This window comes from Aethalodelphis obliquidens, unplaced genomic scaffold (genome assembly GCF_003676395.1).
Source record: "Aethalodelphis obliquidens isolate GAN/ISIS:26980383/991018 unplaced genomic scaffold, ASM367639v1 scaffold61, whole genome shotgun sequence".
In the NCBI taxonomy this organism is placed as follows: Eukaryota; Metazoa; Chordata; class Mammalia; order Artiodactyla; family Delphinidae; genus Aethalodelphis; species Aethalodelphis obliquidens.
The window spans coordinates 4,255,061-4,272,489 of NW_020838005.1; the positions used below are offsets into that span (position 1 = coordinate 4,255,061).

The 17,429-nt window shown below is 50.8% G+C and overlaps 1 protein-coding gene across 1 annotated transcript in view; it reads right to left on the minus strand.

The window, feature by feature from the left end:
- SCARA5 (scavenger receptor class A member 5) overlaps nt 1–17,429 on the minus strand; it is a 116,950-nt gene that overhangs the window by 19,726 nt on the left and 79,795 nt on the right. Inside the window, exons 6-7 of the mRNA XM_027087879.1 lie at nt 16,467–16,565; nt 14,489–14,545 (exon numbers count right to left, since the gene is read on the minus strand). Of these exons, the coding sequence (XP_026943680.1) occupies nt 14,489–14,545; nt 16,467–16,565 (156 nt within the window). The remainder of the gene's footprint in view (nt 1–14,488; nt 14,546–16,466; nt 16,566–17,429) is intronic.

Below are 17,429 nucleotides of genomic sequence, written 5' to 3' on the forward strand. Positions count from 1 at the left end.
ACAAATGACTTTAACCCTTGAATAGTAATACTTCTACCCTAAATGCACAGAAACAATTTGGCTTCTCCTAAGTCTTCTGGGAGTTCCAAGATGGCAGGAATACCCTCGTGAAGCACAGCTACTGCTGAGTTTGTAGATGAAAATGAAGATGTCGCTGTTTCCAGCTGGGGAAAGGATAAACCTGTCTTAGCTTTCGAGAGAAGTGATAATATTCCACTGACATCCAATGTGATTCTACTTCCTGTGCACAGACGTGGGGGACTGAATCTGCATTACCTTTGTTAATTCTCTATACAACGTATGTATTTCTTTTTTCAGTTACTCATTTACTTATCCATCCAGGTGCACTTATGGAATCCCTACGATATTCCAGAATTGTACTAGGTGCTGAGGATGCAAGGACAGATAAGTATTGTCTACCCTTGAGGCACTCCAGTGAACTAACAGCCTAAAATGGATAAAACCACAGAACGTCAGAGCTGGTAGAGACCTCAGGGACTTCCCAGTCCAAACCCCTCATCTAGAGATGAGGAAACTGATGTTCAGAGCTGGGATGCCAGATGCCTCTCTTTCTAGACCACTGCTCCTTCATTGGCATTGGCATTTTCAGTACCCTCAATACTTAACATGATGCTTGGCCGGCTGAAAAAGCTAAGTCAATGTCTGATGACTAGGTGGGATGAAGGGCAGATGGGTGGATGGATACGTGACTTTGTCAGGGGATCCGGTCAGAATCCCCAGCTGAGTACCGCATGGTTCCTGTATCTCTCTGGTTCTAGGTGCCTGGCTGTTCAGAATGGGTGCGGTGTCTACCCACTGAGCCCACCACACCAGAATGAAGACCGTGACGGGGGGCACTGACCCTGGGTTCTATCTATTTGTGCTGCTTTTCTGTAGATCATTCTAGACTCCCTGTTACTGGTTGATTTCTAAACATGGATTGACCCAGTCATGGGGACACAGAGGGTTGGAACCTGCTTCTTCTCTGGACACAAAAATGCTACAAGGCAATTCCAAACTGCCCCTGCTAAGTGCCACCAGAGGGGATCTGGGGTGGGCAGTGTGGGGTAGGCAGGAGGGCGGTGAGCCAGGAGGAGGGCACTGGCAGGGGCCAGGCAGGGCACGTTGCCAGCGTTCTTCTTAAGCCTTAGAGGCACTAGGACACTCTCTTCTCCTCCTTTCTTCACCTGTCACACTCACTTCCCAGGGTGCTTGAGGGGATCAGTGACAAAGACCCTCTCCTTGACCAAACCCACAGTTTCTAACAGCTCCAAGCTGCATCCCTAGGATGACCCTAGCCCCCCCTTAAAGTGCCTCTGAGAACCCTCAAGGCTGCTAAAGGAATTTACTGTTTGTTCCAGCCACCATCTGAAGTCAGCGCCCTGTCTCCCAGCCTCTGTGGGAGGGGAGGGGCTTAACTTGAATCAGTCCCAGTTAGCAACCCAGATGGGTTTCTCAGGGACCAACCCCTTCCTGCTTTTAGTAATTTTTCACGTCCCTGACTCCACTGAGTCCCCACTCACCCCTCACTCCCTCACTCTCCCATGAAAATGCCCAGTCACCTCTGTAGGAATCAAAGTTGAACTCAATTCCCCTTGACCTCTTTGCCCCACTACATATAGTATATTACTGATTAAGATCTGTCCTGACCACTTTAGCACCCAGCTTTGCTTATCTTTGACATCAGGTGTGATGAGACTGGCATTAGCTAGTCAACATGTATGCCATGCTCACAGCCCATGGGCACTTCCTTTCCCATGTGTAAGGCCATGAGTGATGGATGGGTCTGGCTCAGGAGTTCGGTCCAAACCACTAGAATGATGTAGCAGGATCACCCAGACCCTCTCAGGAAGCTGAGTGGGGGGAATATGCAGAGAGCTGAGAAGCAGCAGAAGCAAAAAGAGGCAGGGACAGTGGAATTAACAAGCTGTGCTGGACATGAGACACTAGAGTGAAGACACGAACCCCAGTCCTGAAGCCCCCAGAACTGCCTGGGATTCTGAAAGAACTTCCCCTTCCAGGCTCTGCAAGGCCCACTTGTATTATGAGCCCCAGTCTTCCAAAGTCCTCCCAGGTGTCCTTACCATATGACCCCATTATGTGAAGTGACCCAGTGAGTCTCTGGTCCTTGCTACCAAAAGTGCCCAAAGAGCACCTGTGAATCCCACACACCCATCTGAAAGCTGCTTAGCTACCTGCCTCTTCTGCGCTCGGTGGATTGGGGAATTCGGATGGAGGAAAACATGGTGGTGGGGATCCCTGGAGGCACCAGGGGAGAGGGGAATGAGGCTGGCTCTGGACTAGGAACAGGGTCTAAATCCTGGCTCCACTATACAACCAGATAGGACCTCTCTACACTTACCCTCTTCTTAAAATGGGTAAAATGGTGATGGTTGGGAGCAGTCGCACACGTCAAAGACTCGGCACACCACGGGCACCCATTACTGTGAGCTCCAACCCCGGTCAGCCAGCACTTCGCCCAGAAACATGTGCGTCAGCTCTGAGACGTCTTCATGAGTTGCTGAGTTTGGCTCGGATACCAGTAGCCCCATCAGGGGTGTATCCTTGAAAGTCTCATTGCAAAGCCAGCCTGCTGCCTGGGGAGCGGGAGCAAGGGCGGGGGGGGGGTGGCTCATCCCTCCAATTGGATTAATCTCCTCCTAACTTCCTCTGCTCTCCCCAGGGCTCAGTTCCTGGCTTCTTAGCATATTAGGGGAGGGGGACAGGGGCGGCAGCAGAAGACTGGCTCCTGCTGTCAGCAAGTTTCTGCTCACTAATGCAAGCTGGATGTGATTCGTTTAAGCAAGGCCGCTCCGGAATGGTCCAGGAATGTGAAGCCAGGGCTGAGGCCACTCTGGGGCTCCCAGCACATATCTAACATGCGGGGATTCTTTTCAAAAAAACAAATAGCTTTGCTCTCTTTGCCTTGTAAATGTAGATGTAGGAAAAGCAAGGTCTTAGACAAAGCAGGCTGGGTCTGCTCCAGATTCCCCTGCTTTGGCGTTGAATGCCTGAGCCCCAGAGCTGGAAGGGACGCTGGATGTTGGCCTTGAATCCCCCCTCCCACTTCAAACACAGGATTCCTCTCCACTCTGTACCAGGCCTGACAGCTGCTTATTCTGCCTCTGGGGATGGAAGGGAACTTGACAGTATCTCTTGGGAATCCATTCCAGGATTTTAAAACCAACATCTGGTTTCACTCACAGGGCGCTGGCATCTCTGGAGGGCTCCAGTGTTTTTTTCATCCAATTACTTCCTACCTAATTTTACTCTATTTGCTTTGGGTTTCAGGGTTCTAATTGGGGGGCGAGATGCAGAATATCTTCCTCTTTCTCCAGCATCTGGTGGGAGCACAGCCGAGGGAGTGGCTGCATTATTCAGCCTCTCAGTGGGTCCGGGAGGACAGCTTAACGACCAGTAGCTACCATCTCGGAACTGGTTTCCAGGGCTGGGGCAGCCTTAGAACTACCCACTGCCTATGGGGCTTGTCTGCACCTGGCTCAGAGCCGCTCCAAACCTAGCACAACAAAGGCAGGTCCTGGGTGCCGCCCGGGAGAGATTTCAAGTCAAGGGTGGACGGTGAAGGGAACTCACGTACACTCAGTCCCCACGACATGTCAGGCCCCGTGCAGAGTTCTCAGGCCCACCCTCGCTCATTCACTGTTCACAATAGCTCCATGAGTTAGGCATTATGACCCTCACTTAACAGAGGAGAAATGGGCCCACAGAAGGCAAATAACTTGCCTAAGGTCACACAGCTGCTCTGAGGTGGAGCCAGGGAGAGCAAAGGCCTTTCATTTGCAAACCACAGAGCCAACTGTCAGGCTGAACACTTCAGACCAATATTTAATAACAGCCCACACCATATGTAAAGTACCTTTCATCTATCTCCCAGCAGCCCCCTGGTCTGTAGGAATTCGTGTCTTTAGGAGTAAGGGAAAGAGCCTGGGACTTAAAGCAGTGGTTCTTGGCTCTGGGCTTCATGTAAGAATCACCGGGGTGCTTCAAAATCTACCAGCGGGGAATCGGGGGAGGGACATTTTTGAACAGTTGGCAGCTAGTGGAAATGCCCAGCCAGGGCTAGAAGCACTGTGGGAGAGGATGGATCTGGGATCAAGCCTGGGCTACACAACTTCACAGTAGTCAGGTCACCTCCTCCAGGAGGGCCTCCCTGACCTGTGGCCCCCATATGCGCTTCCCACAGATGAGAAATAGTTCAGCACCGCTCCCTTGGCCAGCCCGCATGCCCCACCACTGGAAGCTCCCAGGAAGTGACAGGCATTCAGCATCCTTGTGGTTCCCAGTCGCAGTCCCACTTGCAGGCAGAGACCTAGCACGTTGCCATCAACAAACGGTACTAAATGAGTGGATGAATGAATGGTTGAGGGGCTCTAGGAACAGAACTGATCCCTAAATACCCCAGAATCTGCTTGGTTGTACATCAGGAGGGCCCAAAAGCCCAAGGAACTTTGCTTCTCAAGAGAAGAGAGGGGGAGGAACCCAGCATAATACTGAAACCTCATAGCTCCTTTAGGTGTATTTATCCTGCCTTCTAAGCCCTGCCAAAGCAAAACAAGTCGAAAGAAAGGAGGTTGTGGAGAACAGAAATAAACACATGGGGCTGGGAAAATAGGCTCTGATTCTCTGCAGCTGCAGAGTAGAGACCTGGTGATAATCTAGACCAGCTGCCCTTTAAGGAAGTTGAACTTTTCTTCTCCTGTGAAGAAAGAACTCCCCATGCCCCCAGCCAGCCTGCAGCGCAAGGGCTCTGTGCCTGCCTAGACGGGGCACTGCTCTTTCCCCTGACATCCACAGGAAATGTGGTCTGTATGGGAAGGACAGGAGTCATCCCACAAGCCTAAGGAATTTCCGGTCAGGCAGGAAAAGTGATGCTGGAGGGCATCGCTTTTAAAATGTGGTCAGGCCTGCGGGTGCACTTTATAAAATACTATTTCCTAATGGCAATCCGCTCTAAATGTGGTGATTTATGCCTCTTCAAAGAACTTTTGTTAGCCGGTCTTATTTGATCTTGGCAGTCCTCCTCTAGGGTGGTGGGTGTGATACCCATTTTACAGATGAGAAAGCGGAGACTCAGAGAAGGAAAGTGACTTTCTTAAGGTCACAGGATAAAGTGGCCACATCTGGGTCTCCAGCCCCACAGGCCACTGTGCTGTGTCTTTCATTGGGGGTCACATGGGGGTACTCGGGACTTTACTGGACAGAAGGAATAGCAGAAGTATCTCCCAATTATCACTGTACTTTTTATGCTGGATTTTTTTCTTAACTGTTGACTCTCCCACTGGTCTCCCCATGCATATTCCTCAGAAGCCAGGAGTTTGTCTTGGCTGACTTTGTTCCTCTAATGCCCTAGCCACGGTCGCCTGGCTCCTAGCAGGTGTTCAATGAAAATGTGTCTGATCAAATAATAAACGAAGCACTTTCCCTGCCCAGTCCTGAAGCAGAGGCTCACCCCATCCCAGTGGGAGGATGTCGCTAATGCCCAGAAGCTCTGCTTGGAGCTGGATTTGTAGGAATTTTCTGGGCGGCCTGGGTAGAGAGGTGAGTCCTTTGCCTTGCTTTTGCTCCTGGGCCTCTCAAAGGGCAGGGAGGGGTCATAGGGGGTCAACAGGCCTTTAGGACCAGAAAGAAATGCTGTAGAGCCAGGAGAAAGGCCACGATCCTGAACTCTAATTTTGTCACGGGTAGAGCTGAGAGGAAGTGCTGATGTTTACAGAGCATCCCTCTAAAGGCTTCATGGACCATTGCCTTAGCTCTAGGGCTCATGACCAAGACCAGCGGCCTTTCCTAAGAAGGCTCTTTCACACCCTTTGGCTTCGTTCACCGCGTCCCCGCCCTTCCCTGTTTCCTCCCTCTTGGTACTGCTCTCTTCCAAGTTCAAGGTCCGAGACCCCTGGCTGGGATGCTTCCCCATCTGCATATTCTAAACCCTTGAAGACATACCTGCTTGTATACTGGGTCCACCACTTTCTAGCTCTCTGACCTTGGGCAAGTAATTTAACCTCTCAGAGTAGTTTCCTCATCCGTTTTAATGGGATAATGACACATACTTTAAAGAGTTCTGAAATATAAGGAGCTCAGGGACCGGCGTGGTCAGTTCTCAGTAAATAGTACTGAGCTCAGTATAATTCCCAAGGATGGTGCCGACCACTGCAGCAAAGGACTGGCCCAGCCTTTGAGTCGGTGAAGCATCAGCTGTGAGCTCCCCCGACCAGAGCATCCACAAGACCTCCCGGGACGTCCACAGGCTTTGCCTACTCTTTGTTCCATCAGAATTCCACCATGGCACTCTTTAGAAGAGCGGCTGAAATCCAGCTAGGGGAAGTAAGTCCATCTAGACCACTGTTTCCAAGTACACCCCGAGGGGCTTTTCGACGGGCAAAGGACTCGAGAGGAAGTGGGGCCATGAAGTTAATGCAGTGGCAGCTAACTCTGATCCAGTTACATCAAAAAGACACGGCAGCGGGGACCTCCTGGATTTCATCTAGTGCCTGCAGCACGTTTACCACCCAATCTAAAACGAGTGAGTGCAGGGTCACGGGGATTACAAACAATTCCTGAGCCGCTTGAGTTGCTTTCTCAATAAACAGTTCAATCATTCCTGGTTTTAACGTATGTCTCAAAACTTTCCTCGTACAAAACCCACATCAAAGGCCAACACTTCAATTCTTCAGTGGTTCCAAGGCGTTGTTTTTGTAGAAAATGCCTCTCTCACCCTCGATCTGAGGTTTGTATTCCTCCAAGTTTTCTTTAGGGCAGATCCCAGAAACAGACGCCTGTTGGCCAGGGAGTCGAGGATGTTGTGGTCCTGCGGGCTCCCGGGGGGATGGGCTGAGCAGCGCCAGCTGAGCGTGGGGCACGCGAGACACGCAGATGGTGCTGACACGCTCCCTGGGTCACTCATCATAAAAAGGACAGGTGCTTAGGGGACAGACTGGTTACCTCCACCTACAAGAGTAACTCCCACCAGCCTAACAGTTAAAAGCAGCAGACCCCAGCTGTGCCGCTCCAGCGCTTGGACACTCACTTCTGACATAAACGCCAAACACAGGCTTGTTCATTTTTCTCCCCCTGGCCCTCGGCGGGCTCCTGCGTCTGTTCACTCAGCATCTATGTATCTAGAGTACAAATACTGGCGGGCCTGTTAAGGACCTCCTAGCATCCTCTGCTACTCGGGGACAGCGTGGATTCTCCACGGGGGCTGCGTTGCTCCGGGGCCCAAGCTGCAGCTCTTCTCTCTCCGTTTTACAAGCCGGGAGTGTCCGTGGATCTTAGACAGCACACCTCCCCTACCACGTTCTCCCACTTCGCCCCCTGGCTTCTTAAAGGAGCCAGCCCTTGTGTTTTTCCAGGCCTTCCTGGATCTATTTGAAGCCATAGAACCCAACGGAACTGAGCTGCTTTCTGGGCAGAGCGATTTGAAGCTCTCCTGGAAGGGGTCACTAGGAAGCTTTCAGGAGACGTCACTGGATTGGTTTTTGGAAGGCTTAAGGTAGGCTCTTGGCAAAGCGGGGCCCGATCCCATCCTTCGCACAGAACGGGGGAGAAAAGAGGAAATTGTGTCTGCAGAGGCTCAGCGAGCGGCCTCAGGGCCACCGGCCGGGTCTGGAGGGGACTCGGATCTCAGCACTGCTGCCCCACAGCCCGCCCGCCCCCTCTTCTTCTCAGGAAACGGGGGTTTCTGAAAAACAGGCCTTTCTCAAAGCAGAGCAGCTCAACCAAGAGCAGGCGGAGAGGCAGCGGGGGAGCCCGGCCCTGAACGAGGACCTTCCCATCGGGGGAAGGGCCAGCCGGCCAGGTGCCGGCTTGGGCTGAGGGGCTGAGGGCCATCAGGGATGCCTGGGGCTCCACGGTCACGGCCTGGGTCCTGGCTCTAGCCTGGTTCTCCGCTTGGCCGGTCACCTCCCACTGTTGCCATGTCACACCCTGCTTAGAGCCCCTCCGGGTCGCCCAGAGACCAAGCCTGCATTCCTGCGCACAGATCCCTGAATACCCCTCTGGCCTTAGTTTTTGTTTCTTGCTCCGCAAACCTCTGCTCTACCAAACGCTTCGGGTTTATCAGACAGTGCTCTGCCGTTTCACGCGCAGTTCTCTTTCCCTGGAATTTCTTCACCTTCTCCAGGCACCGGCTGGACACCTACTTGCCCGTCAAGACTTGGGTCAAAGACACCTCATTGAGTGACTCCCTTTGTGTATTCGCCTCCTAAAACCCTCACCATGCTCTCTTAGGATTGTCACCTGCCAGCCTGGGAGCTCCTCAAGGTGAGGCCAGGCCTTCCTCATCTGGGCTCCCCAGCTTCAGCCACAGCCTGATCTCCAGCGAAGCCTCCAAGAATGTTTGCTAAATAAGTGAATAACCGACGCTCTCTCGCCTAAACGTTTCCTTCCTGCCACACATGTACCTTTTCTCTATGACAAAAGTGAGGGCGGCCCCCTCACCTTCTCTTGCCTTGGCCCCCTTCCACAGCCAGCTCCGTGCTGTGCCGGCCCAGTTTCTGATCCGCGGGCTTCAGGCCCTGCCTGCTCAGCTTTCATCTGGTGCCCAGTGTTCCCCATTTTCCACATCCTTGTGCTCATTTCTCCCTCTGGGGTGTCCCCCACTCTGCTCCAGCCAGCACAGGAGACAGTGTTTGCTGTGGGACAATTTTTCTCAGTGAGTCTTGTGTGTCTGTGTATTTTCAGTCACCAGACATAAGCGTAGGGGGAGAAACATTTAAAAACCACTTTTCCATCTCCACCCACCCTGTGATGTTTGCATCTGTCAGAGATTCGCTATGTGAGGATAAAAGAAGGGACGAAGGAAGGCACAATCGCCTAGTCACGAAGAATGCGAAACGCCCACGAGGAGGGAGGCTTCACTGGCAGAGGCAGAGACCCCCATCCCCGGTGTGAAAACTTTAGTCTGGCCTATCCCAGAGCCACCGAGGCAGGGGAGGCAGTTAAGGCTTGGTGAAAGGGAGAGCGAACTCTGAGACGGGGAAAAGTCTCTTAAAAGTAACTGAGCATCTAAAAAATACAGCAAACGAGTGAATATAACAAACAAGAAGCAGTCTCAATGATATAGAGAACAAACTAGTGGTTGTCAGTGGGGAGAGGGAAGGGGGAGAGGCAACACACGGATAGAGGATGAAAAGGTATTAGGTATAAAATGGGCTACAGGGGGCTTCCCTGGTGGCACAGTGGTTGAGAATCCACCTGCCAATGCAGGGGACATGGGTTCGAGCCCTGGTCCGGGAAGATCCCACACGCCGTGGAGCAACTAAGCCCATGCGCCACAACTACTGAGCCTGCGCTCTAGAGCCCGCAAGCCACAGCTACTCAGCCCGCGAGCCACAACTACTGAAGCCCACGCGCCTAGAGCCCGTGCTCCACAACGAGAGAAGCCACCGCAATGAGAGGCCCGCGCAACTCAACAAAGAGCAGCCCCCGCTCGCCGCAACTAGAGAAAGCCCGCGTGCAGCAATGAAGACCCAACGCAGCCAAAAATAAATAAATAAATTTATATATATAAAAAAAAGAGGCTACAGGGATGTATTGTACGGCACGGGGAACAGAGCCAATCTTTTGTGATCACTGTAAATGGGGGATAACCTTTAAACATTATGAATTGTTTTGTTGTACACCTATAACTTATATGTTTTATATCAACTATACTGCGATTAAAAAATAAATTTAAAAAAAGGGAGCATTGCTAAGGAAGACATTAGCGCTTTCATATTAAACCCACTAAGGATGGTGGCCCATGAGGACCCCATGCTGACGCCCACGTCAAAGGCCAGAGAGAATAAAAGAGTAAAAGATAATCCAGGATGGTAGCAGGACTGGAGGTAGGCTCCAGCGTGGACAGACCCGATCTGCGTCCTGGCTCTGCCCCTGATGAATGCCGGTGGCTCTGGGCGGGTTCCTTATCCTCTACCCTCAGCCTCCTGATCTCTCGAACAGGGCCATCATCATGCCTCCTGAATAGGAAGGACTGGAGAAGTAAGTGAAATGTCAGGCACAGAAACTTTACTCCCCGGAGTACCAGGTACAAGCTGGTGAGAAGTCTTGTGTGAGCGCTTAGCTTTTCTTGGAAGTGTGGTTTACTTTTAAACCATGTTGTTGCTGGGGCATTAAAGTTGTATAAGGAATAAGATGTACACGCAGTTGAGTTACTAAAGAAATATAATTATACGTAAAAGGTCCAGTAGCTCTGTCTCTCAGGCCTGAAAGAATGCTATCTTCTGGTGTTCAAACAGGTCCCCTGGGGCACCCAGTGCCGCCAATTCTAGGGACAGGGATGGGCGGAAGGGAACTCACGGACTCCAAAGGACTGTCTTTGCCTCCCTTATTCTCAAACAGAGATAGAAGGAATTTCGTGGCAGTCCAGTGGTTAGGACTCCACGCTTCCACTGCAGGGGGCACGAGTTCGATCTCTCGTGTCGGGTAATTAAGATCCTGCATGCCACGCGGCGCACCCCCCTCCCCCAAAATGAGTACCTGTTAAAACAGAGGTAGAGACATCTCAGTAGCAATGGAAAAAAAAAAAAAAAAAAACACCTGTCTAGAAACCACCATCCTGATCATTTATTTTGAGCTTATACTGCATGCTGGGGTGCCCACTGGTTCCCCTCCCCGCCAAACACACACAAACCTACTTCCCTAAGTGTTGAAAACACACACAAGGTGTTAAACATTTTTTCAAGTTTTCTGAGATGCAACTGATAGCTATCAACAAGCACTGGCTTGGAATTTACCCCTGGGTCATTCTGCATACTTTTTTCCATGTGAAACCAAATTGAGGAAACATATTTAAACAATCTGAATTTATATCCTGCTTGAAATTCACGCTGTGGGGCTTAAACAAGACTGGATCCTTTACCCACCCCTTAGCTGCAAAAATACTATTTATTTTTCTTGCAAATGGACCATATATGAGGGTAAAACAAATGTCTTTCTGTCTTGAGATGTGTATATGTAACTTTTTTTTTTTTCCTGGCGAAACGCTCAAAAGCCAAACATCTAACAGAATGACTGATATCACCCTTGCCTGAAACAAACAACAACAAAAACCCTTTACCTCCTATATAGCACAGGGAACTCAATACTCTGTAATGGCCTATATGGGGAAAGAATCTAAAAAAGAGTGGATATACATATATGTGTAACTGATTCACTTTGCTGTACCCCTGAAACTAACACAACGTTGTAAATTAACTAGACTCCAATAAAAATGAAAAACAAACAAACACCTTTACTTCTCATCAAGCAGAAATCAACAGCTCTGTATTCTAGCCCCAATTTGGCCATGACCTAGCTGGGGGACTGTGGGAATTCTCTCCAGCTCTCTGTTCAGAGGACCGTTCAGTGGGCTCAAGGGTGGGAGAGGAGTTGGTTTGAAACACCATCCAAACCCTGTGACTCTAAAACCCTATGACTCCAGGCCAAAACATGGGTAAACAATTACAAGATCTTGTTCTGAAAAAGTTTAATATTTACTTAAAACAGGGTTGCTGAGAAGTCTTTTCTGTAACGCCCTCTTCAAAGAAAAACCCCTAATTTCCAATTCTGACCTGAGGCGGGGGTCTTTGTTGTTTTTCTCATCAATCCCTTTAATGTAGTAACATCCCCACCTGCTGGAGCTTTAGGCTTTCGCTGCTAAAGGTGGGAGGTGTTTGGTAAAGGTTCCAGGCCTTAGGTGCAAGCTGGGCTCCCAGAGGAGGATGCCTCCTCCACTATATCCTTTTTTGAAGGAGGGTGGAGCCCTGCGCTGAGAACTCCTTCTTCCCACCCATTGGATCTCACGGTGGGGCTGCCCTGGGCCCAGGGAATGACTAAGAACCCCCCAGAAGCGGGCACTCAGCCTGGGTCAGAATTTCCACACTTTTCTGAAAGATGATCCCTGGCTCCCTCTTCAGAATCTCAGTCCCAGGGATCCAGTGAAGGCCTCTGGGACCAGAGTTCCTTAGAAACCTAACCAGGAGTCTGACTACAGTGTGGGTTTGGCATAAGCAGAGGCAGGCCAGAGGGTGGAGGCCATGGGAAGGCCCAGGTCTCAGCCCTGAATTGCTTCAGCGGCCCCCCTTCAGCCTTAGGCCCTTCCATCCATATCTCCAAGTGGAGGCATCTCTAGGGGGTTTAAGGAGCCCAACCCTCCTCTTCAAGACCAGGGGCCTGAGCTCTCATTCCAGAATCAGAGAAGGCCGAGGCCTGGGTTTTCCGTCCGGCCTCTGCCTTGAGTGTCTCCTCTCCCCATTCCAGGTCTCTGCGAGTGGGAGATGGATGGATGGCCGTCCAGCCTGGTGGTTCTGCGATCCCCATATGTGTCCCTTGTGCCTCCCACGCTGTGTACGGCCGCCCGTTGATGGGGCCGTCCCTGTCCCCACTTTCCAGCTCCATCACCAATGGAGACATTTTGGGGTCTTGTCAGGGGGCTGTTACAGCATCTTCAGGGCAGTCCGCGAGGAGGGGCCATCCAGAGCTGACACGGGCCTCTTGCGGTGCAGTCAATAGGCTCCGGGGTCAAGTGGATTAGCTGCCCTTCCCCAGGCTCCCCACCCGTGCCTGGGGGAGCGCCCCCAGGTGGCTCAGCTCCCACCCCCCGCATCCCCCCCCCCCCCCCGCCACGCACACACAGCGCCCCTAGCCTCAGAGCCCAATCCCAGTGCAAAGCCCACCCAGCTGAGCCCACAGAGGCAAGGTAAACAGTGACGCGAGCATCCCTGGGGTGAATGGTGACTAACCACCATCACCTCTCCCAGGCTCGGCGAGCTCAGACCACACCATCCTCTCGAGACAGCTGGAGAACAGCTGTCAGAGAGTCCTGACAAGCACCCCTGGGTACGCGGGCAGTGTTTCTGATTCCCCTCTCAGAGGTTACCTTTCCACAGTCCCTCCCTTCCTGCCAGCCCGTCAGGAGTTATTTATTTCACACAGCTAAATGCCACGGTCCTTCTCGGCCGCCTTGGCAGCATTCCGTCAGAAGCAAGTCAACCAATGCAGCAGAAGGCAGCATTCAGGAGTCAGATCTCTCACAGACATCCTAGATCGGATCTAGACCCCCTTCCTTTGCCTTCGACATTTTCTTTTGGCTCCTGCAGCGTCCCGCAGATCTCATCTAGCCGGGTCGCTCCCAGTTAAGCCCTTGGCTATCCTTGGAAGGGACTCTCCGTAATGCTAGACAGACTGCGAAGCACATAGACTGCTTTGTGGATCACAGCATCTAAGGTAAGGTGGGCGTGTGGAGTCCAGGGTAGACACAGGCGCACCTCCTCCTCAGGTACACCCATCACTTTAGAGCGACAGAGAGCTGCCACCTACACTTTTCCTGGTTGATCCTTAATCACTGCCCCGGGAAAGCAAAGGGTAGAGGAAGTAGGAGGCAAGTTAAAGTTTCAGGGACCTTGGAGAAGGGCATTATTCAACAGCAAGGTCTCCTGGTCCTGCATGGCTGGGATGGAAATGTCATTTTAAGGACCCACTGAAACCGAAGATCAGCCTTCGAGAAGCCCTCAATCTGGGTCCAAAGTGTGCATCCACAGGGGTATCTGTCCCTTGCCCCAGGCCCAGCCTTCTTAGGCAGCCCCACACCAGGGCCCAGATGCCCTAGAAGTGGGTAAACTGCTTGAGCCTTCACCCAGATGGCAGCATTTCAGAGCCCAACAGATACTCTATGGTGGTATTTTTTTGAGTCTTGGCTGGGAGACTCTATTCACTGAAACTTGGCTGGGAGGCTCGCTCTTTTCTGGCGCTCTCTCCAAGGTTCTACGTGTAGACCTTTGTGGGGGAAATAAACCCTGGAAAAGAGTGTCATAACTAGATAAGCTGGCTTCCCTTGTAAACATTTTAGGAAGGACCCTCGTCGGAAAGACGCCCATTCCTGGCCTCGGTGGTCTTCCAGATAATGAGATTTCCAGCACCACTGCTCAGTTAGTGGCAGAGGAGGAAAACAGACAGGATTCTGCTTCGCCTCTACACCTTTCCCCATGAGGTCTTGCTGAATATTAACAAGGTCGGTAACTGAATTTTAGCAAGCATCTCCAATGATGTAAGTCTGTCTAAATTGGTGTATTACATAGGATAATAATAACAAACACTTACTGAGTCCTAACCACGTGTCCTAACCACCTGTTACATGGATTAACTCATTTAATTCTCTACAATGACTCTATGACATAAGAATGCTTCTTCTCCCCATTCTATAGATGAGAAAACTGAGGCACACATTGCATAGGGAGGCGGCCGGAAGGGAGCCCATGCAGGCTGCCTCCAGTCCCTCCCACACAACCACTGGGTTTATACCATGTCTGGAAATGTGGCCTGTGCCCCTGGGGTATAATTCTCTCTTGCTGGATCAACTGAGCCCTGGAGTGGACAGGGAGCTCCTTTGACACTGGAGCCCCAGCCTCCAGCCACCGAAACTTGGGTTGCTTGGGCAACAGCTACACCTGTGCTGACACAGAATTCAGTGACCCCAACAGAATTTCCTTACTGGCATCCCCTGTTCTGTCTCCTTTCTCTCCTTTCTCTCCTTTTGGGCCTCGGTCACCTGAAACAGAGGAGGAAAAGGGGCATTAGAAATGGAAATAAATCCTAATTGTAAATAAAGTCTTACCTGCAGGAAACATTAACCCAAGACCAGAGAAATCCTCAGGGAGGAGTCCGCAGCCCTGGAGGGCATGCATGGCTGAAAGGGTAAGAGCTTGGGCCAATTATGTTGCCTACTCTGGTCCCCCTTGGAAGCAGGGTGGGTGGGCACCAAGCAGAGAAGTTTCATTCCCTCCTAACTAAAGCACAGAGGAGCAGCGCAGCACAGACTAAAGGAGTACATGGTATCCCACAGGAAGAAGACAAAGCAAAGATATTCCTATTAAACAGCCAAAGTTTCAGAAGTCCAAATCCAAGGTTGTTCTAATAAGCACGGAAAGAGAAAAGGCGGGGAGGGTCTTCAGTTACAAAGGGAGACACATAGGTTCTATGTCAGGCAGATTTATCAGTGGAGGAGGCTATAAAACACGGGGGAGAGTTTCCAGGGAATTGTGGAATTTCCTTCCCAGGATATGGTTAAAACAACACAGCTTTTTTCTCAGCTAGCATCCCACTCTACAAAGAAGTAGATGGGTCCTGACACCACTCAAGGGGACATTAAAATGACCAGGGAATTCCATCCAATTGCCTCCAGAAAGATATCTGCAAATCAAAAGCTTATGGCATATTCTCTCATGAAAAAAAAGCAAGCCAGCAAGTTCCAGGGGAGGATGCCTCATGTGTTCCAAGTTTTGAAAAAAACAAAAGCAAACATATATGTAAATATGAATGTGCTTGGAAAAGGGTCTGGCAGGATGTGCTCCAAAGTGTTTACAGTAGTTATTCTGAAGAATAAGCCCTTAAGAGACCTAGGGGGAAGGCACTCACTTTTTACTTTATACTTTATACATTTCTGTATTGTTAAGTTGTTTTCAATAAGCATGTGCTGCTTTTGTAATGTGTTTTAAAATCGATTTTTTTAAACGTGGATCATAAAAGGAAGGAAAACCTCAGTCTGTTTAATCACCAACCAGAAAGTAGAATAAAAGTTCCCAGTGATCCTAGATTAAGAGGTCATCCTAGATGTGGGGTGGGAATGATTAATAGTACTTTTCTTTTTCTTAGTTTTCATTTTAACAAGTGAGAGCGCCTGGGGAAAGAGTATCCGAGTTCCTCTTTTTCTTCTGCAATGGTGTTAAGAGGTCTGGACACTCTTGAAATGAACGTGGAAAGACGGGACTGACTCTCAAGTGGGATTCCCTGAAAATGAACAAGATGACTTGTTCATTATTAATGGGAAGGAAAAAAAGTCAGAAGAAACACTATTGGCAATGGAAATCTGAGGACTGATTAAAGTTTTAAATATTTGGGGAATAAAAAGAATATGAGGAACTGTGAGGAATCTGGCAGTATTGGGGGGAGGAGGCCATCCTGGGTCTGTGTTTCTCCTGCAAGCCCGCTCTCCTGGCCTGGCTTCCTCCGGTTACATCACCGAGCTGCAACCAATAGTAACACTCCCTTGCATTTCTACAGCGCTTTGGAGTTTACCGTGTTTTCACTCATATACGTTCCACGTAATCCTCGTGACAGCCCTGTGAAATATGGTATCACGAGGCTTGTTAGTTTGGGAATGAGGAAACTGACGCTTAATGGTAATTCCCTGGGCAGTCCGGTGGTTAGGACACGCGCTTCCACTGCAGGGGGTGCGAGTTCCATCCCTGGTCGGGGGAGCTAAGATCCCGCAAGCCCTGCGGTGCAGCCAAAAAGAAAAAAAAAAGAAAGAAAAGAAAACAAACTGATGCCTAATGAGATCAAGTGACTTGCTCAAGGTCACTCAGCTTGTCAGTGGAAGAACTAGAATTTGAACCCGGTCCACACCCCAGTGCCCACATTGGTGTGCAGGGGCTGGCGGTGAGCGAGGGTGAGCTGAGATGCGTTGTTACCTTTGAACCCACGCATGCCCATCGGTCCCATGGCTCCCAGCTTCCCTTCGTCGCCCTTGGGGCCGGGCAGTCCTGGGGTCCCTCTCTCCCCTGGCAGACCTGGGGAGACAAGAAAGTTTTGGAGCCTCAGACTCAGAACTGGAAGGGCCCCCAGAGGCCATCGTCTGGCTCAGCCACGGACCTCAACCATGCATCCTCCTGCTATCCCTGCTTCCTGATTCTTCTGAGTTAAAGATGCTACAAAGACAGTGTCCAAAAGGTCAGCACAAACCCTCCCCGTCAGCACCTTTTATCCAGTGAGGCTGAACCCCTCCCCCCGAAATGTCCAATTCTATTGTGAGTGATGGTGGAGGTGCCAACCTCATTCGGAAGCTGTCTCTGTACCTCTAGCTTTGCTAGAGATTTAGACTTGCAAAATTTTTTGGAGCCTTTTGAACGTGGCAGGCACTGTTCTGGGTGCTTTCCATTACGTATCTTATTTAATCCTCCCCATAAACTGAGGTATTATTTCACCTGTGTTACCAATGAGAAAACTGAGGCCCAGAGAGGTTAGGTAACCTGCCCATGGTCACACAGCAGAGAGCGCTGGAGGCAGGGTCCTATCCCTGCTTGGTCGGCTTCATCTCAGCTGGATGAAAAGGGCTTACTGGTACTTGGGGTAGGAGGAAGGTTAAATCACTCCCCATCCTATGTAAGAAAAAACCAGCAAGGTCCCTTCCTTGTGGTAAACACAGGGAAGCGTAGAGCAGGGGAAGGTAGGCTGAAGAGGAGGCAGGAAGTCTGCAAGCTCAGTAACTGGGGCAGACAGGCTGCTGTCACATCAGTCCCCAGGGCTCCTGGCCACAAGGCCCCGTGGCACTGGCTGCACGTCACCATGGAAAGCCGGAGTCAACAAGTGGTTTCACCCAGTGAGGCCTCGGCCCTGGAGGTCTGACCTAAGTCCACAGTTATCTCTGCAAAGCA